This window comes from Trematomus bernacchii, unplaced genomic scaffold (genome assembly GCF_902827165.1).
Source record: "Trematomus bernacchii unplaced genomic scaffold, fTreBer1.1, whole genome shotgun sequence".
Classification (NCBI taxonomy): domain Eukaryota; kingdom Metazoa; phylum Chordata; class Actinopteri; order Perciformes; family Nototheniidae; genus Trematomus; species Trematomus bernacchii.
In genome coordinates, this window is record NW_022987513.1 from 1,065,701 (window position 1) to 1,089,449 (window position 23,749).

The 23,749-nt window shown below is 41.6% G+C and overlaps 1 protein-coding gene across 5 annotated transcripts in view; it reads left to right on the forward strand.

The window, feature by feature from the left end:
- Positions 1 to 20,602, forward strand: part of usp25 (ubiquitin specific peptidase 25) — a 36,281-nt gene extending 15,679 nt beyond the window's left edge. The window contains exons 11-26 of one of the 5 annotated variants that reach the window (XM_034153415.1): positions 757 to 884; positions 980 to 1,075; positions 1,931 to 2,095; positions 3,408 to 3,646; positions 3,734 to 3,804; positions 3,906 to 4,134; positions 5,400 to 5,684; positions 6,739 to 6,878; positions 8,102 to 8,275; positions 9,986 to 10,081; positions 11,271 to 11,449; positions 13,061 to 13,139; positions 13,264 to 13,343; positions 14,071 to 14,194; positions 16,177 to 16,369; positions 19,785 to 20,602. In XM_034153415.1, coding sequence (XP_034009306.1) covers positions 757 to 884; positions 980 to 1,075; positions 1,931 to 2,095; positions 3,408 to 3,646; positions 3,734 to 3,804; positions 3,906 to 4,134; positions 5,400 to 5,684; positions 6,739 to 6,878; positions 8,102 to 8,275; positions 9,986 to 10,081; positions 11,271 to 11,449; positions 13,061 to 13,139; positions 13,264 to 13,343; positions 14,071 to 14,194; positions 16,177 to 16,369; positions 19,785 to 19,957 — 2,451 coding nt within the window. In that variant the 3' untranslated portion in view covers positions 19,958 to 20,602. The remainder of the gene's footprint in view (positions 1 to 756; positions 885 to 979; positions 1,076 to 1,930; positions 2,096 to 3,407; positions 3,647 to 3,733; positions 3,805 to 3,905; positions 4,135 to 5,399; positions 5,685 to 6,738; positions 6,879 to 8,101; positions 8,276 to 9,985; positions 10,082 to 11,270; positions 11,450 to 13,060; positions 13,140 to 13,263; positions 13,344 to 14,070; positions 14,195 to 16,176; positions 16,370 to 19,784) is intronic. The other 4 variants (XM_034153428.1, XM_034153422.1, XM_034153436.1 and 1 more) reach the window with 4 other exon arrangements.
- Positions 20,603 to 23,749: the final 3,147 nt, after the last annotated feature.

A 23,749-nucleotide genomic window follows, 5' to 3' on the forward strand; every position in this document is an offset into this window, starting at 1 on the left:
CTTTTTCTTTTGGGATTATGCGGTGGATCCTCTTCAAAGGGCAGACCTCCTTGACCTTCTGTCACACCTTTGCTATTCTGGATCTGATCTCTGTTTAGCTGTAGTCTTACCAACAGTCTTACCAACACTGTCCCAGAGTAGCTGGAAGCAGCTTGTAACCAGGCCAGTACACAGATCAGTACACAGATCAGTAAAGCACCCACTGCAGCCATGACAATGAAGGAAGGGAGCATTAGAGACACTCAAACCGATACAGGGCTTTCCAAAGGAACGTGCTTGCACAACATGAATTATTGTACTATATTATACTCACAATTTGTTCATTTCATTTGATTTTAAAATGGAAAATAGAGTGAGCTCATGTCAATTAAATGGTTTGAACTGGTTCTAAATGTGTAGAACCCTGAGCACTTTATTGGTATTTGAAGGAATCAGTGACCGAGTTTTAGTGGATTAGGGCATATGTTGGTTTATTTTAGGATTCAATTTAAGCCTACTGTATGTAAATTGTTTAAAAAAAGATTATTAATGTTTTCTTTATTTTGTTCACCTATTGGCACCAGTGCTAGTTATAATAAATGTTCGCATCGACCACTAATAAAGAGTTTAGGGACGTCACTAAACCACAAGGTACCACTGGATGTGTGATAAGTGAATGTTTAAGGAATTCTTCTCTAAAGGGAAAAGGTCTGACCAAACTTTATATGTTTACACAACATTATTAAAACTCAATATCCACGTTATATTTTCTTTCAGCACTGGTTCACAGAGCTCCCTCCCGTGTTGACCTTTGAACTGTCAAGGTTTGAGTTCAACCAAGCTCTGGGACGACCTGAGAAGATCCACAACAAGCTGGAGTTCCCCTCCATGCTCTACATGGACAGGTACGAGGAGTTACGGTATTTGTCTCTGCAGTAAATAACAATTAATCCCAAGTAAGTAAATGATGAACACCTCGGATGTGTTTTTGTTTTGTCAGGTACATGGACAGGAACAGGGAGACAACCAGGATCAAGAGGGAGGAGATCAGGAGGCTGAAAGAGCATCTGACTCTTCTGCAACAGCGGCTGGAGAGGTACTTTTCTCCAGTGTTCAACAATAACTGTTTTAGCAAAGGTCAACAAAGACGGTAATGGAGAGTAATTTTGTGCTCTGAGCCTGCCTTCTCTTTGCCTGCCTTTAAGTCCTTTAGGGGATAATATGAGGCGGTCCCCCCGTCTGGATCCTCTTGGGGTTATTACGCTGCTATTTTCTAAATAAATCAATAATTTGACACAACACGTCGATTTAAACATGATTCTAATGATTTAGAAATGATTGTATTCCTATCACTAAGAAAACATAGGCATTCTACTGTGTAGAAAGGGTTAAAGTGCAGCTGCAGAAATGAATCTTAAAATGACGGCAGCCTGTATCAAGGTGTCTGTAACTGTCGAAGTCTGTTCACATTTTCTTTTCCATTAACCAGTCTTTAAACACTGCCACAGCCCATACCTGTTACTAGTGTCACTTACTGTCTTCTACTCCTACCGTTAGTGTTTACTTCCTGTCGTCGTCTGCTGATTTCTCTGTCGTCCAGCGCTCTGTCTTTTAAACTCTCCTTCTTTTGCTCTGTTTTCTCGTTCTTCTCTTTTTTTCACTGGGGACAGTTTAGTCACCATGAATCCAAACAACCTGCTCGCCACAAATACAAAAATGCATATTCAAATATTTATTTATGGTGTTTTTGGATAGAGAAATACGTATGTGCTCTTTTGGCCAAAACTGATGTACATATTCCCTTGAATAGAGTGTCCTTTGCAACGTTTTGATTACAAGAAAGATCAGACCAGTTGTCCAAATTGACAACGTGTAGGAAGTCATTATTTCTCCCTCTCTGGGCTCACCTGCATCTCTTTGACACTCACCGTGACTCTCTGTTCCCTCTCAGGTATCTGAGTTATGGCTCAGGCCCCAAGAGGTTTCCTCTGGCAGATGTCCTCCAGTATGCCATGGAGTTTGCCTCCAGTAAGCCTGTGTGCACCTCCCCAGTGGAAGACATTGACACATCAGCTCCCCCTGGTGGTACAACAGGACAACAGCTGCCCTCACAAAGGCAGGTTCCATAAAAGATATCCTGCTGTATGTTATCAGTGCTTTCCCTCCTTCCACCACTCGCTGTGTTTCAGGAGCAGGAAGCATGGGGGTGCAAAGTCAAGCAATGGGAAAAATCAGTGGAAATGAATTCCACAAGCATCTCATATTCTCTTTTACTAGTAATCATCAGAATGAGAATCAAAATCGGAATTGTATTTAGTGTATAATGGTCTGTATATAAACACAGTTGGAGGAATTAGATTGTAAAGAAGAAGCAAACTACTTTAAAATAAAAAGCAAGTATACAGATAATATGAAAAATGTATATGAAAAATTACATATGTGCATTATATTACAATTGATAGAGCTGTGTAATTTTAAAAGAGATAATAAGGAACAGAAATGAGCAAAATATAAAGTAGAATTTTATATTTTTATTTATATATCGTTTTGTAATCGCGCTTTGAATGTTCCTAATATTATGTTGTTATAGTTTAGCTTTAAACAAAAAAACAAACAACCAATTCTCAAATGTTCCTATATAAAATATTAATATTTATTTATTATTCACACCGGAGTACTTTTCCCAGAAATAGTTCCGATAGTTCCTGGGATGTTGCGTTCACACCAAAAATATCTTTTTTTTCGGGAACCTTTTCACCCCTTTTTAGTCCCTGCTAGAGAGCAGGGACTTTCCTGGGGAGAAAAAGGTTCCAATTTCTGATTGGCTGGGCGAATTGCAAACCACGCCCCGTAATACTCTGAAAAGCTTTTGTGAAGCCGCCATTTTATTTCCTCGCATTATTAGCATTAGCATTAGCCCAGCGCACCAACGGAGAGAGACTAACTTATGGCAACACAAAATAAAACATGGGATCGGTGGAGTGATGAGGAGGTGTCGGCGTTCTGGCGATTTACCCGGGGCTTCGGGTGGCGATTTACTGCCACCCAAAGTCCTGGACTCCGGGGGGCTCCGGGACTTTGGGTGGCAGTATACGCTGTGAAGTAAACCCAAAGCAGCAGAAGAAGAAGAAGTGACGTCAGCGGCTTCATTTGCGTAATCCTCCCTCAGGGACTTATTCCGGTGTGAACGCGATTTACTAGATAGTTCCGGGGAAATAAAAGTTCCGGGAACTATTCCTGGGAAAAGTACTTGGTGTGAAAGCGCCTATTGGGGCCGAAAGTTTTAGAAGCCGATAAGATCAACAATCACAGGGTCTAAAATTAGAGCCACTTACACAATACCCCAACACACCATCCTGCTATTGGCAGACCCTTTATAATTATGCTATTTAAATTGTTTCTGACATACCCCTACTTTCTCCCTGCAGCACAACCGAGCAGGACTCCTTGCCGGCTGCAGAGAGCTCAGGCCCTGCCTCAGCTCCCACCACAGCTCCCACTGCAGCCCAGCAGCACAGGATACCCATCCATAAGCCCTTTACCCAGTCCCGGTTACCCCCCGACCTCCCCATGCACCCTGCTCCAAGGCACATCTCGGATGAAGAGCTGAGGGTGCTCGAGGGCTGCTTGCACCGTTGGAGGAGTGAAGTGGAGAATGACACTCGTGGTAGGTCCTTCATCATGAATGACCTGCACCTCTGTTAAAGCAGAACGCATCTTACTAAGATATGTTATGTTATTTTCTTCCTCCCAGATCTGCAGGGCAGCATAAACAGAATCCACAGAACTGTTGAGCTAATGTACTCTGACAAATCAATGATGCAGGTGAGCAGCACTTTTCTATAATCAGCCATATTCGCAATATACAGTATATCCCCATCAACTGCTTGTTATCAGCTTTTTTAATGTCCTGTCTCTTGTTCCAGGTTCCATACCGGCTCCATGCAGTGCTTGTCCATGAAGGCCAGGCCAATGCAGGCCACTACTGGGCTTACATCTACGACCCCCATCAGCGCTGCTGGATGAAGTACAACGACATCTCCGTCACCAAGTCTTCCTGGGAGGAGCTGGTCAGGGACTCGTTTGGAGGCTACCGCAACGCCAGTGCCTACTGTCTGATGTACATCAACGACAAGAAGCCCTTCCTCATAGAAGGTACACAGGGACCACGCTTTAGCCAGCAGTGGGGATCATTTGGAGGCTATCTTTGTTTGCCTCTGTTCATAATTCAGATATTATTGTGACATAAACAGATACAGATATTAGCTTTGTATTAGACCCCGGTAATTATACAGCCTTACCCCTGAGCTTTTTGTTCATTTAACACTTATCTAATATATCACTTTAAAAAAAGTTTTGAAGCTGAAGCCATATCTCCTCTTGGACAGTTTGTAGTGATTTGGCCACTTAAGACCTGCTGTTGAAGTGAAAATGACAAAATACAACAAGAACAATCGAGTTCTTTTTTTTCTATCATTGTCTTTCAACATTGTAAGACACACAGGAGACAACAAGAAACATACATGTCAACAATGTCAAAAATAATAATAAAATTCAAAAGATATCAACTGACATGTAAGCACTTTGAATAGTTACCGTTGTAACATTATTAACACAAATACAGCAATACATTTAAATATATACAAAAATGATATAATTTATGAATAAATAAATAAAGAGCATAGGTTTGAGTTTAAAGTCGCTCGATAACAAAGTTTTTCTGGCTCTCCAAAATCGAGGTTCTTTCCGGGCCAACAACCAGGCTGAGTATGCTAAACTAGTGAGAGAATCGCTGGCAACTACAACACAATGGACATATTTGACCGTGATTTAATTGTAATACACGTTTCAAAATGATGCCGAAGTAACAACATACTGATACCGGTTAGTAAAAACCATGAATTAATGCTTTGACAAGTCTGCAGACAGACTGCAGGCGAAAAACCTTTTAAAATGCGTGTTTTCTGAATGGAGATCGGCTAAGCTAACGCAGTATATGCTCCGACCGTCCACACTCACAACAACGGCCTATACAGACATAAATAAAGCAGCGACTGTATTCACCATGACACAGGCAGTCTGTGGTTTGTACTTGTTTAACTTTTGTCTAGTTTCTGAACAGATATGAGGAGCTGTGAGCTCTGAGTGCTAACAGCTAACGGCTGGTGTTGGTTTTGTGGTTCGCATTGAAGATGATGTCACGGCTCCGCCTACACTGCGTTACTATAGTTACTACCCCAGCTATTAAACTGTAATGGAAGCGCAGCATAAAGTGAGCCAGGCCTAACGAGGCCTAGCCATACCGTACTAAGCCGTGCGGGGCCCTGCAGTGGAAAAGTGGCCATTAGAGTATAAGCCCAGAAGTCATGTTTCTGAGCAGACCGCATTACAACCATTGTCTCTTTGTGTTGTTTGTGCAGAGGAGTTTGATAAAGAAACGGGACAGATCCTCAGCGGCATGGACAAGCTGCCTCCTGACCTGAAGCAGTATGTGAAGGGGGACAACGAGATGTTTGAGAAGGAGATCCTGGAGTGGGACACCCTGCAGGCCCGCAAGGCCCAGCAGGAGAAGCTGGCCCTAGCCGCCGCCGCCGCCGCAGCAGCAGCAGCAGCTTCCAGCACCTCCTCCCCTCAGCCCATGAGTATCGAGTCCAGCCCTCCAGACAACTCAGGTCAGGGTCATGAGTCTCAACAGACACAGCAGAGTAAGTCATTGAGAATCAATACTTGGTAGGAGAATAAACACAGTAAAAAGAATGTGTTCCCTGTAGTTATTAAAGGATATGACATAAATATGACTTTACAGCTCTACTGCTCTTGCTCTTTGCTAGTTTATCAGTTTTTAGGCAATGTGGTGTAATTTTAGCGCTCCCCGTCAGGTATATCGCCAAGTGGGTTTACACATACAAGGAATTTGCTTTGGTGTAAACAGGTGCATACATAAACCTAGTAAGAGGAATTGCATTTATTTATTTTTATCAGAAATGTAACTATTATACAATTATTACAAAAATAAGAGGAAATGTTTGCAACAAAAATAATAGAAATACAAAAAAGGTAAGTACAATAAACATATGACAAATTATGCTGAAAAATTAAATAAAAGATGGTATCATTGTGCCCAAAAATATACAGAGTAATGGGCAAGGTTTGCAGTATTATGTATGAGGAGTATATCCGAAAATAGATATTTAGATGATTGTGGAAAATATTGTTCCATGTCTTATATTAATGCAAATCTTTGTTTGCTCTGTGACTCAGCGAAGTATCAGAGAAAGAGAACATGGGTACTGCAATTTATTCATGTTTAGTGTCGCAAATGAAAAACGAATTGTTGCCTATTAGAGATAACATACCAGCAATCTTTTAGGATTAGGGTTGGGTATTGTTTGGATTTTAACTATTCCGGTTCTGATCGGTTCTTGATTTCTGTTCTTTGAGAGGGTAAAAATAAATCCCATTCCCAATTTAAATTGAAGAAAAATATATTTATGACACAGTCCGGGGATGTGAGGACAGCGAGGACACATACAGGGAGGCTTAATGAAGGAAATGGCGGTCAATATGAACAACATTGGAGCTAAAACGCTTATTAACCTTCATTATGTGTTAGAGAAAGAACATAAGATAGGTTGATACAAATAAAGCTGTTAAAAGCCACTGTGTGTTGAAAGAGAGAGAAAAGAAACGTTTACAAATAAAACTTTGAAAGCCCCAAGAACCATGCGTTTCTCTTATTGTGTGGTTTTCCTCTATCAGCGCCCCAGCAGGACCCAGAGTACATGGAGCAGCCGTCCCCCACCAACGACTCCAAGCAGCTGCAGGAGGACACCGAGAGGGCCATCTCCAGGGCCGCGTCCGAGCAGGAGGCCAGGAGCCCCGAAGCTTTGTTAAACGCTGTATGTAACACATGTAGTGTAACACTCTCACTCACTCTTTAATGTCACTTTGTTCATTTTGGTTACCAAAACTGCATGGAGTCATCTTTGTTTCTAAGTAGGAGTAATTATTTACCCAGGGTCCTATTTCATTGATCAAATCAAGTGATATTTTTGTCTCCTGGCTGTCATATTCAAGAAAAAAAACAGTTGAGAAATTAACTTATTTTGTGTATCCCTAATCACATTGTAACCCCACTAACATTGCCTACTTCTTTATTTGCATTTCAGCTTATAGTTTAGGTGTTCTGACCTCACTGTTTTTGGTTCGGCCTCACAGCTCTCATAATGACGAAGAGGGTTCAGCCTCACAGCTCTCATAATGACGAAGAGGGTTCGGCCTCACAGCTCTCATAATGACGAAGAGGGCAGCTGTTTTTCCAGAAAAGAAACTACAACAGACAAACCGACTCAGTGACGAGCCAAAAAAACACACCAAACCAAAGCTTAAAAGTAATGAGTACTGTGCATAGACAGGTTGATCAGAACAAGACATCGGCCCTCACTGGCCAACGAATAATAAGTTCCAAATCTTTCACTCTCTGCTGAGCTGCTGTGAGAGATAGTATCACAAAGAGGACATTTCTTATTATACTATAATAACTTTAGGAATTGTAATGCATTTTAGAACAGAATGACAACTAAGGAGTTTTCCACCATTGCTGTCCACTGTTGTGCCCATTGAGTCTGAGTATTGAAAGTGATTTCATCCATCAGGCAGTATGTTTGATGGGTACTGCTCTTCCTATATTCCACAGTGGTTTCTCCTCGAGTCTTATCAAGCTAAAATTAGAATAAAGACACATGTGAGAGCTTTATATGCCAATTCTTAAAAGGGACATTTGTATGGTTAAGCTAAAGTTTGTAGTTCTTTTGGTGAAAGTAATAATACAATACCAAAACATGTAAAGTAAGAGAAAATAAATGTCTTACAAATACAGATGAACATTACAATTTACTAAACCATATATTTGTAATGTTAACCAAAAACTATGAACGTCGGTTTTTTATTTTAGAAATAAATATGATTGGTAAACTGAACTAATGAAAGTCAATATTATAATTGGTGAGTACAGACATTTGTGTAATCTGCTATCAAAATAGGAGGACACTTTTTTTTGTTTTTTAAATGTTCATCTCCTTTCCATCAGTCCTCTGTTTCATGTGTCCCATTCTCTCTACAGTCTTCCCCCCCTCCCTCCTCTCCTCAGCCTGATGCCCATATGAGCCTCCCCTCCTCCCCCCCTTCTGACCTGGTCACGGAGGAGGAATCCCCCTGCCAGCGCACGGTAGAGGTGGCCATTCCTAATGTGGGGACCTTTGTCATTGAGACAGAGGAGGGGGGGTACGATGACGAGGTAGCGCTCGCCCAGACAAACCTTCTCTCCCTTATTGTGCTGGGGTTTCTGTGCCTGTTTGATATGTGGAGTGAGAGCGGCTGAAAGGGTTTGCACTCCTGCTTCTGAAACCAGGTTGGCTGCGAAATGCTACGCACTAAGACTGACTTCTTTCACCCCTTTTCCACACAGCCCCAACATTGGTTCAACTGTAGCAACAACAATCTGCTCGGATGCTGGGGGGGGCATCTACAGTTCATGGCGAGAGTAGAACGTTGTTGCAGAAGCAGTAGCACAGACATTGAGTGGCTAGAACGCAACCACACATTATTTATAGAAAAGTCCAGAACATTAACCAGGCATATGTGTGAGATATACATTTTTGACCATACTTTAAACAACTAACCGTTTGTGATCATTGTCGTGGCTACAAGTACCTACTCATTCAAAGCATTTATGGTGAATATGTCATACATCTGATTGGTTAATGTTCCGTGACTTGGGAGTTTTATCTAATGTTTGATCGCATTACTCCAGAGCACCCCAAAAATAATACAAGTACTAATTAGTTTGTTGGCTCTAAATTCATTCATTCAGTCATTGATTAGTCAGACTGGCTTTGGTGGCTAGGCTAACGCCACCCATGTAATATGAGAGAAATGTATACAATCCTTTATTGTATGTTTTTTCACATGACAGAGCAATGTTGCCAAACATTGTCAATTAAGACTGAAAAAAATATACATTTACGGGGAAATATGCATCAGGGGACACTCTACTACTACCACACATGGGGACACAATAGGCTGGTGAAACACGCTGGAAACAATCTATCACTCCAGCAGTTGGATAATGCTGCTAAATCATAGTGGAGTAGCATTAGCTACATCACTCTGAAGAATAGAATAAACTTGGAGTCATGCTTGTAATGCAATCTAGCTCTGCAAGTTTAATAATAACATGAGCGTAGTCCACTGTTGTTGTTATTTTGAGGGATATTTACCCTGGCGTCATCCTGAGGTAAACAGTGACGCCAGGTGTGACGTGGCTCTAACAGGGCTCTGGTCGGACGAAAAGCAAACTGGTTCTTAAGTAAATTGCAAGTTGGACAAACCACAAACCAAACGAGCCCTCGCAAGGAACTAGAATATAACTAATTTCAGTGGAAGAAGGGTATTTGTTGGCCTTCCTGCTTTTTCTGTAGTTTGAAAATTCTCTTCTTGAGCTAGTCTGCATCTTGGCACAAAGGCAGTTTGACCTTTAGCAGAAGGCTTCGCTCTCCTTCTTCACACAATTCCCTCTTAAGTGAAAAGATACGAGAGCACAGCCTGGTGTTTTGATCTGAACATGCTGTTATATGTTACCTACCTTTCACCTGCAGATCAAGTGGAATGCCCCCACAGAAGATGTTTTATAGTTTGCAAAGCTTCCTTCAGGGGTGGATGGTGGTGGGTCAGCTGCTGCTCAGTATTCCGCACTGTTCCCTCTCTGTCACACACAGCTGCCTTATGGCTGCCTTGGTTTCCACACATTATCCTCGTGAGGATTGCGCATCGTGCCATTGAATTGTCTGGCTCGGTCCCTCACAGATGTGTCACTCTAACCAATGCATGGTCTGCTGACTGATGCCTGGCATGCACTCACTCTGGTGTGCTTCATGGTGGTTGATTTGACTCCGTGCGTCACAAGGACTCATTGTGTTGTTTGACATGCTTCCTGCTTCTCGGGCAGGCGATGATGACCCCCAAGATGCAGGGTATAATTATGGCCATTGGCAAATCCAGCAGCGTGTTTGAAGAGAGTGGCCCTGAGGCGGCCTTTTTTAAGGTACACACCATCTTTCCTTCACTTTCCTCATTCCACACTAAATCACTCCATCTACATCCTTTTTATGTGTCTCTTTTTCTTGGTCTTACCCTTTGTACGTTCTTCTGGTCGATAAAAAGTTGGAGTTAAAATTGCAAATACAGTATTTATCAGTGAAATAGTTATTTCACCTCAAAATCACATGAGGCTGTCGTTTTAGGGGAAAGCTGCACAACCTCTCTTTGCAGCACATAACATTATTAAAATCAGACAAATCCAAAACATCTTATTTTCCCCAAATCGTTTTAACTTTCTGATCATTAAGACCCCATTTACACGCAAACGCATACGAAAGCGCTGGAGACACTGTAGTACATATGCCGGGCCTGTAAGTGGCGCCACAAAATACACCAAAAGCAGCGAAGAAGACCCCCGAGCATGGTTGCCATGGTTGCCCTTCTGTTTATGCCCCGCGGTGGATTTAGCAACATGTAGTTCATGTAATTCTCCATGTCCACTTGTTGCTGATGGTTGTGGTAGAGGAGCTGTAGATTTTGGGAAAAGAGATATATCTCTAGGGGCGAAACAAGTCAATATGCAAAGATATGCTTCTGATAATGATTCTTTAACACAATTACTCATTCACTGCATAGGGTTTTGTACCTTTTTGAAGTAAAATTCATCAATCTTGTGCATTTTTATAGCAAAACTAAGATCAATAAAGAACTCCATGCTCTAATAAACATTTGAATCATGAATGCATTGTCTGTTTAAATGAATGATGGTTAAGTAGGATACCAACCACGCTGAAGAACCCTGGAATAATGTCCACGCTCTAAATACCCAGGGAACCTATCACTTTTCCACAGAGGGAATAATGCCATTATGATTGCACATGGTGTTGACAATGACTTGGTTGTGCATTTGTAGAATCTATTTGACAGCAATCTCTTAAAATACTAATGTTTTGCTGAGAAATTAGCCGGAAAGCTGTGTTTTAACTTCAAAAAATCAACTCCATGTTATCTGTCCGACAGTTTTATAATCTGGCATAAACAGTACATTTTAAATTCAACGAAAAACTCTTTGCAAGTTACTTCTAAGTACCCGACTCAAGAGGACCTGAGTAAGTAGATGTCCTTAAGTCCGTACTGCTTTGACCTTAGTCTTAGTTTTGAACTGTGACTCGTCCCCTCTTGTTTCCGGGCAGGCCATAAAGCTGGAGTATGCTCGTCTCCTGAGATTCGCCCAGGAGGACACCCCCCCTGAGAACGACTACCGTATACAGCACATCATCGTCTACTTCATCCAGAACCAGGCGCCAAAGAAGATTCTGGAGAGGACTCTGCTCACACAGTTTGCTGACAGGAACCTGGCCTTCGATGAGAGGTACACTGTGCAGCTCAGCATTCATATGTTAATAACACTAAAACTCCACATGATATATTCTAATAAACATGTGTTACATAATGTAACTTTAACATCTTATGTTTATATGAATATTTTGTATTTTTTATATGATTTTTTTACTGCACATTATTACTTTAAATGTAAAAATACATGTTATTTGTATTTAAAGGTAGGGTAGGTAAGTTTGAGAAACCAGCTCGAGATCGCTAGAATTTGAAAATACACAACCGGAGAAAATCTGCCACTTCCTTACAGAGCCCCTCCTCCAACACACACGAACGTGCACATGACCAATGAGGGCACGAGATAAGTTTGTGCACAGATGGAAGGCTGACAGGCAGGTAGGCCATCCAGTTATTTTAGCCGGGCCGGCTAAAATGATTGGTCGTGCTTTTTACAGTACTACGGCTTCCACAGATGACATTTTTTATGGATTTTTTGTCAAAGCACTTAAGATATTCATTGCTATCGGGATGTTAAGAGCATTCCAGGGAATATAACAAAAAGTGTATCTCGAGCCGGTTTCTCAAACTTACCTACCCTACCTTTAACTATTGGATATTAAATAATATTAAAATAACTTATTTAAATATACACATTTTATCTTTTTACTACAAGTTCTTAGTTTAACTTCCTATGATTATAAAAATATCTTTATTTAATTACATTTGAAATGCACATTCTTACTTTAACTACCTATGTTTATATACATATTTTATTAGATTTCTTAATCTTTTGTTCGATATTTTACTTTAAGTTTTTATGTTTTAAAAAAACTTTTTTTTACATATTTGTACTTTTAGTTCTTTTTTTTTAGTATTGTTTTGTTGCACATTCTTACCTTAACTTTTGTTTTGAATATTTGTATTCTATTTTTCAAATCTGTTTTTATTGAATTCATTCCAAAATAGCAACTTTCACAAAACACAATTTTCCCTAGGATAAATAAAGAAAATATTCTGATTCTGATACACTCAATGAAAACTGGCTGTTCAAACAAATATGGAACACAGGAAACCAGGAAAAGTGCTATATAAATAACATGTATTGTTATTTGTATTATTATTATTATTCCCTTTTTTAAGCCCCTTGATAAATCATGAAAGAGCATTAAAATGAAACGAACCTCTCAGAATGGCCTGCAGAGGGCAGCAGAGAGCTTCCCTCTGACACATTTACTGTCAGCACAAACTGAGCAAGTCCTCTCTGCTCGTATGCCCTCTTCTTATATTCAAAAACAAATCTTCGGAGACATGCTCAACAATGAGAAATATTAGGATTCCCTCCCGATTAACATTGTGATCTTCATGTCATTATGGTTTGTAATACTATCTCTTAAAACTTTTAAACTACGCTTGTTAGCCTCGATCCATATTCATGAGTAGAAAATTGATTTCTCCCTCCTCCGCTATTTTGAGCCAGATAATTAGATTTATGTGTGCATGTGGCCTCAATAGGAGCCTCGGGAGGAGTGTTTCACTTCTCCTCTCAGCAGTAAAGAGTGATTCATTAGGCCTCGGGCAGGGAGGACTGTTTCATCATGGAGTACCTCACAATGACTCATCATCTCATCCCTGTCCCCCCCCACAGATGTAAGAGCATAATGAATGTGGCACGTGCAAAACTGGACCTCATTAAGCCCGAGGAGGTCAACATGGATGAATATGAGGTGAGCAGCATTGTCTTCTGAGTCATTTGACACTACCTTTAATAATGCAGTGTTCTATATTAGCTCCAGTTAATGCATGGATGCTTCACCTTGTATTTAAGTGACTTCTGTTTTTCTTTAACAGATGTGGCATCAGGCCTACCGGAATTTCCGTGAGACAACCATCTCCATGATGACTGGCTTGGAGCTCTTTCAGAAGACAAAGTATGACGACACCTTTCCAGTGCTTCTGCTCATATCTAATATTAGAAACCATGAACTCAATCTGCAACTATTTTGAGAGAGCTTTAAGTCAAATGAGTTCAGTGTTACACATAAGAAGTGCAACCCTTTTTAATGATACTCTTCTCAGTTCATTTCCCATCTGTAGCAGCCAATAAATGTTAAATGTCACCTGCAGAGGGCAGCAGCTCACAGTCTGTGCACGCTTTATAGTTGTGCAATGAGTTCATCGAGTTCATTCCAGAGGTAAAACAAGTACTTAGGTCCTGTGCTTAAGTCAAAGTAGAAATACCAGAATGTAGAAGTGTAGAAAAACTCATGCAAAAATGGTTCTTAAGTAAAAGTATTAGCATCAACATATACTGTACTTAAACCTCAAAAAGGGCTTGTTATGCAGAATGGCTTATTTGAAAATAGAAGGGTGGTCATAGTGTGAGAAGGTATTATTTAAGTCTTCATTAATGTGTTTATTATATTTTATATCATTAATGCAAAGTACCTAAAGAGTGGAGTAAAAGTACAATATTAAGAGTAGAAGTATTAAGTAGCAATACATTTAAACACTCAAGTAAAGTAAAAATACCTCAAGAATGTACTGAGGCACAGTCCACTGCTGTTAACTCCTTCTGTGAAATGGGTTCCCTTCAAAAGTTCTCTCTGCAGCTTTGATAGTATTTCATCTGAATATATGATCTCTTTTTCTTTTCAGTTACATAGACGCTCTGATGTATCTGATTTACGCGTACCAGTACAACAAGGAGCTTCTGTCTAAAGGGCTTTACAGAGGGCACGACGAAGAGCTCCTGGGTCACTACCGTCGCCAGTGTTTGCTGGTGAGGCAATGAACCAGTCACAATTGACTTCATACAAATTCTCAACAGAGTGGCGCTGGAATGAGTCGTAAGAACCTGGAATTTAGTTAGCATTTTGGTTCCCTCATCTCTTAGTCATTAGTTTTTGAATGTGTTTCTGGTTAAATGCCTGAAATAAGGACTGTGGTTATAACAAGCTTAGGTGATTTTAACGTTTTGTTCTACGACATAATATATGTCAATAAATACCCCACTGGTGAATGTATGAAGCTTTTACGTTTCTTAAAACAGCGGTTGCTAACACGTAACTAAATGAGACTACTAGACGTCATCACACGGAACATTACCCGCCTTTAGCTTAGCGGTGGTGACGTGAAGTCATGTGACTGTGCTGTTAGCGGTTAGCTTTTTACTTCTGGAGATTCCATTTACACTTTTTTGTCGAGGCGATGCTAACTTCCGGAGCAGCCCATACAAAATAAGTCATCCCTGCATCACTATGCTACATTGAAACAAGTGGATATTTATCATTTTTACCTTGTAACCGTGATCGCAAAGTGGGCATTACCTCTGTTGTGTCTTCGCTGTGATCTCCTCTTCCTCTCTTTCAAACTTCCTCTGTTAAAGTGACTCAGCAAAACACAGGCAGACTTTTCCCTTCGATACTGAGCTGCTGGACTATAATCAAATTGCTTTCCTGAGATATTGCTTTGGCTTGCTTGCAGGCCACTTTTTCATCTGATACTGGCAGATGAAAATCCTTTCAGTGTTGTGATGGGAGCCTCTTTTCATTTCACCCCCCAGCTCCAGGCTGTGGTGTTATTGGTTAGGGCTGTGGATATTTTGGTCTGATCAGCCACTCACTTTAGCAGCATTCTCCCTACTGCACTCGCTAACCTTACACCAGCATTGTGCTCGTAATGTAATCATTGGAGTGGGAGAGGGGGGGGGGGCATTGAGTGTAAACACATTAGTATGAGACACAAGCACGTCCTCGGCTAACCTCAGCTCATCTCAGATCTCAGGCCAGATCTGTGGCGCGGTTCTCTCAGCTGTTTACCTCCAGCTCTTGTTTTAACTAAAAACATGGCTAACATTGACACAGTTAATGTTCTTGGATGATTCTCAAATCCAGCCTCGCAGTCCCCCGATTCAGAACTCCAGAAACACATGGTTAGTGTGAGAGGAGGTCAGGGGGTTTGTCTGTGACGGCAAGTAGGTTCTGGCCCAGAACAGGAAGAAAGTCAACTCCGTACCCACTAAATCATGTCTGTGGCAGAACATTAGCTCTCTAGTATTCATCAGTGGAACAAATTGCAAACTTCACTAGAAAGTAACAATTGGGAAATGCATGTAATGAAAATAGTAAAAGTGAAAACATAAGATTGTTGTTTGTAATAAAAACAGTACCACACATTAGATACAAAATTAATACATATATTGGACAAATATGAAGTCAGTTAAGCCATATATTGTCTTTTGCTGGCAGGGTGCTGGACAGAGCCTCCTCCGAAGGTCTCTTTTTTATTATTTCTATCAGGACACTATCTTGACATAAATATTACAGTTTTTAAAGCAAGACTATTGCCCCCTTGCTTTTAACTATCGATTTGATAGACATTATATTTGTTTGGAGTGAAGAGGACAATCTGTGTATGCCAGTAAATGTCACGCACTCACAAAAACGGTTAAGTGCTCAGAAAAAATTGGTGCCGCGCTTTGTTTCGAGGGGGCCACATGTGCTCACCCCTCATCGAAAACAATAAAAAAAGACGCTGGGGCTCAGAAAAAGGCGCTTTGTGAACACAGGGCCTAAAGACTTCAAAGATACTTCATGTTAGGGTCTAGATCTGAGGTCTTCAAACCGCTATGGGAAGAACTGCAGATCCAAAATATGGAGCATGATCCAAGTGAGACATAACTACACTGTAGCTGTGATTATGACAATAAAGCCTTTGAATGTACTCGACAATTGTATAATTTTCTGTATATTTCTTGTGCAGAAACTGAACGAGCAGGCGGCGGCCATGTTTGAGTCTGGAGAAGAGGCAGAGGTGAACACGGGTCTGGGCATCATGAACGAGCTGGTGGTGCCCTGCATCCCTCTGCTGCTCATCCACGACACGGAGAGGGACCTGCTGGCCGTGGAGGACATGAGGAACCGCTGGTGCTCCTACCTGGGCCAGGAGATGGAGTGTGAGTCCCAGGAGGAGGAGGAGGAGGAGAGAGGAAGGAGGAAGGATTGGGTCACTAGTACATTCCACCTGCCAAAGGTCATCATAATCAGGCCACTGCTCAGTTCATTTATGAGGAAAGGCTTTTCCATTGGGGAAATCTCAATGTTTTATCTAGAAGAACACATGGAGACAAGTCTAAAAATGAGGTGAATCCAGAGCTTCCTAGCCATGAGTAAATGCTCCGTCAGAGAAAGTCGGAGCCCCAAAACTCTAACCTTTAAGAGATCACAAGACATGCTGGCAGTAATGAAACAAGTAGTCAGGTCTTTAACTTCATTTAAGTAAAAATTGCACTACTAAAGCATAAAGACACTCTGTTACAAGTAAAAGTCTTGCATTCAAAACATGTAATAAGTTAAAGTACATAGTACAGAAGTATGAGCATCAAAAAGTACATTTTAGAATAATATTTTTAATATTTATTGATAATAAGCTGGGACGCATTAATGTGTTCATCACTTAGAGCTGTTAAAAGTGGAGCTCATAATATTTTATTGTACCGCTGCAATGTAGATGAACCTATAATAATCTGAATCTGTAAAGTAACTAGTAAATAAAGCCATCTTAAAACTGTAGTGCAGTAAACATTACAATATTTCCCTCCGAGTAGAAAAAACAAAGCAACCTAAAATGGAAATACACAAGAAAAGTAGAAGTACCTCACATTTGTAATCAATGTACTTAAGTAAATGTAAAAGAAACATTTGAAATTGTTTATTAGTTTGCATGTTTTGTCATGTGATGGAGTCGTTACTCAAAAAAAGTCATATATTACATATTACTTATTACTTTAAAAAAAAGTAATATATTACTTTACTTCGTTACTCTCTACATAAAGTTACTCGTTACTTTACTCGTTACTTTACTCGCTGGGCCGCCCCTCCCAACAGGCAGATCACGCAGACTGCAGAGGGTGCTTCATTTTGTGGAGGGAGCCTCATCTGAAGCGCAAATGCGCCGCACCTACAGTGTAAGCACGCCACAGTTTTCGCCGCTGCGAGGCTCCACTAGCCCCCCGTCCACGCTCGCGACACAGAGGGCCTTATCATATAACTTTGCGTGTTTGCTGTTTACTCGTTACTTTACTCAACATCCTCACTCTGGATTCGGAGGTCCTCCTTAGCTATTAGCTTCACGTTAGCATGTTGTCTTTGCAGGTGCTAGTTGAGGTTTGACGTTGTGTTTGCAGCAGTGGATGAAAGCTTCTGTCCTGGGGCCTCATTTATAACGCCTTGCGTAGGATTGACGTAGGAAGGTTGCTTACGTAGTACAAAGCACAAAAATAGGTACATACATTTTCCGCCATTTTCCGATTCACAAAACATTGCATACCGGCGAGGGAAGTGCGTACGGCACTCCCTACGCCTGTTTCCCTTGATAAATCACAATCGACTCGTAACGCCCATATTTGCCTATAAATAGTCAAAGAAACACCCATTCATTCATTCATTTTGACTGACTGCATGAAGAAGATCGCAGGAAATTACGATAGAACAGCTAAAAAAGACATCTCACACCGTGTCAGATTTTGGTTATTGTGGGGAGGTGGAGATAAATCATATTGTTTGGTGGATGCAGTTTGAACCAGAGTAGCAGCATGGAGGTCGGATCGTCACCAAAATAAATAAATAAGTGGTCCGAAAAAAATTAATGACAAAAAAAATACACATAACCTTCCTCAGGCAGTGTGTTTGTCCCGGGGACAGGAGACCCCCCCTTGATGAGAAACTGTAAGAAATGATGGGGGAATCCCTCCGGAGTGTAGTCATGACGACTGGATCTGAATTATTTTTGTTGTATTTGGTGGTTTGTGTTCCAGCTGTCGATCAGCAACTATATATACATAATCCACCAGTTAAAGGAAATACAACTAATGGATTGTGTTATATTAGCTGTACAATTTACCACATATGGTGTTCTTAGTTTCCATACCTCCTGTGTTTTACGAGCGACTTATCAAGTCTTGGCAAACGGCATAAAACACGATTAAACGTGATAGTATATAAAACCATGCTCGTATCTACAACCTATAGAAATGCAAAACGGCGTCAGTTTAGACGTAATTCTGTCCTCCTGCTTACCGCATCATTTATGAGAAAACATTTCATAACATTAACACAACATATTCGAGGTGGTTTTAAATAACATATCCGTATTTATTTATTTCTCCAAGTTATGTTTTTGTGTGCACTGAGGAGTCTCAAACAGGCGTTTGTTTAATCATTTTAAGATTGGCTTTAATCAATGTTTGAAAATGAATTCTTCATATTTGATAAATGAGAGGTAACATTTTATTTATGGTATTATTTCCACATATTTCTCTCCATTCTTCCTTCTGCCAACGGTGTCGCAGTTTCTCGTCCCTCCCGTGTGTGTGCTTAGTGCGTACGCATGGGTTAGAGTTTGCGTGGAGGACCGCACATTTTCCCGTCAAGTTAGTATTTTATAAATCGCAAACATTGCGTAGAAACTGGCGTACGCCATTTTTTGAGCGTATATCCCTTTATAAATGAGGCCCCTGGACACAGTTTGCACCTCACCGTCACATTCCTGTCCTTTCTTCGGACGAACTCAAAATAATGGGCATACCTCCACCCCTCAAAAGTTATCGCTGTTGACTCAGCCATGTTTATGCACTGCATGTGGACGCGCAAGTCGCGCAAATGTTAGGTAAATATAAACCTGCGGCGGAAATCCCTCTTGTTTGTCAAAGGGAGATCTAGTAATTCTGTATGTTAGTAGGCTAACTGTAGTGTGATTACTGATTTTATAAAAGTAACGAAGTAACGCGTGTCGGGCAATGTTAGTAACTGTAGTGTGATTACTGAATTATAAAAGTAACGCGTTACATTACTCCGTTACCGACAAAAGCAATATTATTACAGTAACGCGTTTCAATGTTACACATGATCAGAGTTGGTTACTACGCGTTACACCCAACTCTGATCATGTGTAACATTGAAACATCCAACATGCTAACATTTAAAGGCCTCAACAGATGTGCCGATCACCTGGACAAGGAATAATATAAAGTAAATGGCATGGATGCAAATTTGCTCAATTCTTTGTGCTGTCAGACAGAATCAAATCATTTCTTGGTGGAGAAACGGGATTGTAGAAGACTCAGCGTTTTGTCAGTCTGCTGCAGTATCAGCCCTCAGAGTGCTCCTGGCCTTCGTTCAGGAAAAGTTTTATCATCCAGACCCTTTTGTTAGTTACAATCTGTTCCTCTGGTGGAACATGTTTTCATACTACTTGTGGTATCACTCTGAAAATATTTATCCTGCGACTTCTGTGTTTAGTAATCAGCACATTGTTATGTCAGACTGTTATCATTGACTTCCTCTCTGTGTGTTTCCTCTTCCTGCTGGTAGCCAACCTCCAGGAACGCTTGACCGACTTCCTCCCCAAGTTGCTGGACTGTTCCACGGAGATCAAAAGCTTCCACGACCCCCCCAAGCTGCCCAGCTTCTCCACCCTGGAGCTGAGTGAGCGCTTCAGCCGCGTCATGGCCGCCATGGGCCGAGTGCCCACCGAGGGGAGATGAGCGCGGGGGGGCCTGGCCGGACACCTCCCTCGTCACAGGCACACATCCATGGACCTCTCTTAACCCATGCCTTCCTTCTAAAGCCAGGGGTCTCTCGCTTCTAGCTCTTATTCCTCTGTTACTCTTTTGCTGCTACAGGTTTTATCATTATAAATATGATTTCCTCTTTATTTTAAGCAAAACACACAGGAAGGAGGATGGACTGTTGAAGAAAGGAGATGGAGGAACAGTGGCAGTGCAGTGGTTGAAAGCCAAGCAAATTGTGCTTCAGCTTTGAGAAAAACAAACGTAAACAAGGGTTTTTCATAGTTATTATTGTTGTTGTTGCAGTTTGATTCCAGCTTTCCCCACCGCACTCACAGCCCTTTCTAAAGCCCCCTCCTCTCCCCACTGCTCTGCCTCCAGTTTGGTACAGTATTAACACGTTTTGTTTTACTTTTCTAAGGAAGTAAGGAAGAGAGCCTTCAGATTTATCAGCGGCTCAGGGGACCTCCCAGGGGTCTCATGTGTTTGTGGACTGAGCCAGAATGAGATGTTTTCAGTGCTGTGGTAGACAGCCATGGACATCCTGTGGCTTGTAAATCGAGAGAATAAAGTTTTATTTATGGCCCTTTTAGGCCAAATAAACTAATGTTTTTGCCTGATGTTGATTTGCCTTTTGTTTGCACAACAATAACTTACACTCACATTATTTGCATTATTATTATTGACAATGCACATCATTTTTAGAAATGAATCATCACTTTTCATTGGTGACACTAAGGTGATGGAGTTGCTGGCAGTTGATTCTAAATTCAGGTTTATCAGCTGCTATTTGCAGCTAATTAGAAGCCGACTGTCGTTAATGTGGAGATACAAACTCAAAGCATGCAACATGTGGCCAAAGTAATAGGAATACTTATTTTAGCTGCTTTGGAGTTTGTTTGTTTTTTAAATTGTGCAATTCTGAACTCATTTATTGGAACAAGTAACCCAAGGGATAACAGAAGGAAGCACCTTTTGAGGAGCCCTCTTTATAACTGCTCAAATGTTTAAATTGCTGTATATTTAACTCCAAGCTTTAAATAGGAACTTTGACAACAAATCACTATGGAAGAATTCTATGCAGCATTTTTTCCAGTACAAGGCACAGCTTTGGTGAAATCACAAGCTGGTCAGAGCTCTAATTTTGGATCAGTTATGCAAAAGATTTCATAATCATTTTGATCTACAAGTACACTAATGGCGCATTTCCACTACACGGCCTCACTCGGTATGGCTAGGCCTGGTTAGGACTGGCTCACTTTATGGCGCATTTCCATTACAGTTTAGGAACTGGGGTAGTATCTATAGTAACGCAGTGTAGGCGGAGCCGTGACGTCATCTTCAATGAGAGCCCCAGAAAAAAAAAATCAGCCGTTAGCTGTTAGCACTCAGAGCTCACAGCTCCTCATATCTGTTCAGAAACTAGACAAAAGTTAAACAAGTACAAACCACAGACTGCCTGTGTCATGGCGAATACAGTCGCTGCTTTATTTATGTCTGTAGGCCGTTGTTGTGAGTGTGGACGGTCGGAGCATATACTGCGTTAGCTTAGCCAATCTCCATTCAGAAAACACGCATTTTAAAAGGTTTTTCTGCAGTCTGCAGACTTGTCAAAGCATTAATTCATGGTTTTTACTAACCGGTATCAGTATGCTGTTACTTCGGCATCATTTTGAAACGTGTATTACAATTAAATCACGGTCAAATATGTTCATCTTGTTGTAGTTGTAGCCCCCTTGCCAGCGCTCCTCTCTCTAGTTTAGCATACTCAGCCCGACTCAGCCCTGTTTGTTGGCCTCGATAGAACCACAATTTTCTCGGGCCAGAAAAGACGTGAAAAAGTGGCCCCGGGCCGGGCCGGGCCGGGCCGGTACTAGGCCTAGTGGAAGCGCAACCAAAAACGGGCACGGCACGACACGGCACGCTTAAAGCGAGCTCCGCGCTGTAGTGGAACTGCGCCATTATAGTCCAGGGGGGAGAGGGGAGAGAGTTCAGCCTCCTGACAGCCTGGTGTAAAAAACTGTTCTTTAGTCAGGTGGTGCTCGACCTCCCTGAAGGCAGGAGGGTGAAGAGGCAGGTGGAGGGATGGGCAGGGTCACCAGCAATGCTGAGATGCTTATGTCTACAGACCCGATAATTTTACGTCAAAATGACAGACAATGAAAAAGTCACGCCACCACTGCTTGGGAGTGAGAAACGAGGTGATATTTGGGCCCATTTTCGCTACAATGAGGTGAGTGTGCTGTAATCTTCCGGGTGTATTGTCGTTTGGCTTTCCGGATGCCACGGGTTAGGTCGGCCCTGGCTGCTCTGAGAACAGCCCTCTCTGAAGGTGATGTTGCGGCCCTCAGCAGCCTGTGGACCTCTTCTGTCAGCCATGGCTTCTGGTTGGCCCTGATGGTGATGGATCTGGTGTGGGTCACATCCTCAATGCATTTGGTGATGTAGCCTGTAACAGTTTCTGTATATTCCTGGATGTTGGTGGTGTTGTTGTACGCAAGACCGTTCCAAGTTCACACTGCTAGCAGTTTGCAGCGGTTGCATGAATAGAAAGCAGCAGAGGCCATTCTTCACACAGCCATTCTGACCACATTTAACATATTTGTTTGTTTGGGTCTCAACTGAATATTTAATTAACAAGCACGTCTTTAGACCCGGGTTAGAGAATAGCTGATAAATAAAGGGTTTCAAATGGCTGCCTGTTCACTTAGCACTTAATGGTTCCTTCAGGGAGACCTGTCCTTGTTGGGTTGTGTTTTATGGTCAGATGAAAGTTGTGCAGGGAGAAAATGCCATCTGGGCTCTGTGCCAGGGGCTGGTGCCTCACACCAGGATGTGATGAGAAACTTGGTGGGAGAAGGGGTCTGAGGTGAGGAGGGGCTGCCTTTCAACGAGCCACTTCCATGGAGATGCAGCTGGGCCAAACAATACTTCCATCAGGGGACAAACAAAAGGTGAGGGGGCTGTCTGACTAGCTCATTACTGGAAGCCCAGCACCAACAAACTGCTGAGATCAGCTCTTTTGGGCCACCAGTGAGGGCCCCGCTAATCTGCTTGTGGTGTTAATGAGAGATGTTGAGAATAAATCCTCTCTCATGGGATTGGAAGTGTTGTTGCTGTTTGCTCTGTTTCCTGGGAAATAAACACATCACTGAAAACAGCAGGCTGTAGATTGTATGCGATTTTCATTTTTGACTAAGACCTCAAAACTGGGCATGATTTCTGTCACTTGCCTTTTTTGTTTAAACACAAGTTTTAATAGTATAATATCCTCAAAATTACAAAATTAAGTAAGGTTTTGTTGAGGCTGAACTGGAATTTCCTACATCAAAAAGTCACTTAAATGCCTCGCAGTTATTTTAGTTGGCGGGGGCCAGCACAACAGATACTGCTAGCCTTTTGTTGAAAGACAACACATTTGATTGGTAATAAGCATTAGTGACAGATTCATCAGCCAATCAGATTTTGATGTTCAATGACAGTACGCCCCCTGGGCCTAGCAGCGTGTCCTGAGCTACCCTAAACTTCTGTCATGAACTTCTTTCGTATCCAGAGTGAAACGAATATGACTGCCGCTGCCACTGCTGAACAAGATCTTGTTGCCAGTCTACTGAAAAAGCCTTTTTCAAGACATCCTTTGGAGAAAAATGCGAAAACACCCACACTGGATGCATTAACAAAGGCTGGCAAAGGTTTTGTGCGCCACTTCAAAGAATGCAACTATGAGTGCTAATCAGCCTTCACCGAGCACATCAGGCTATTTTGCTT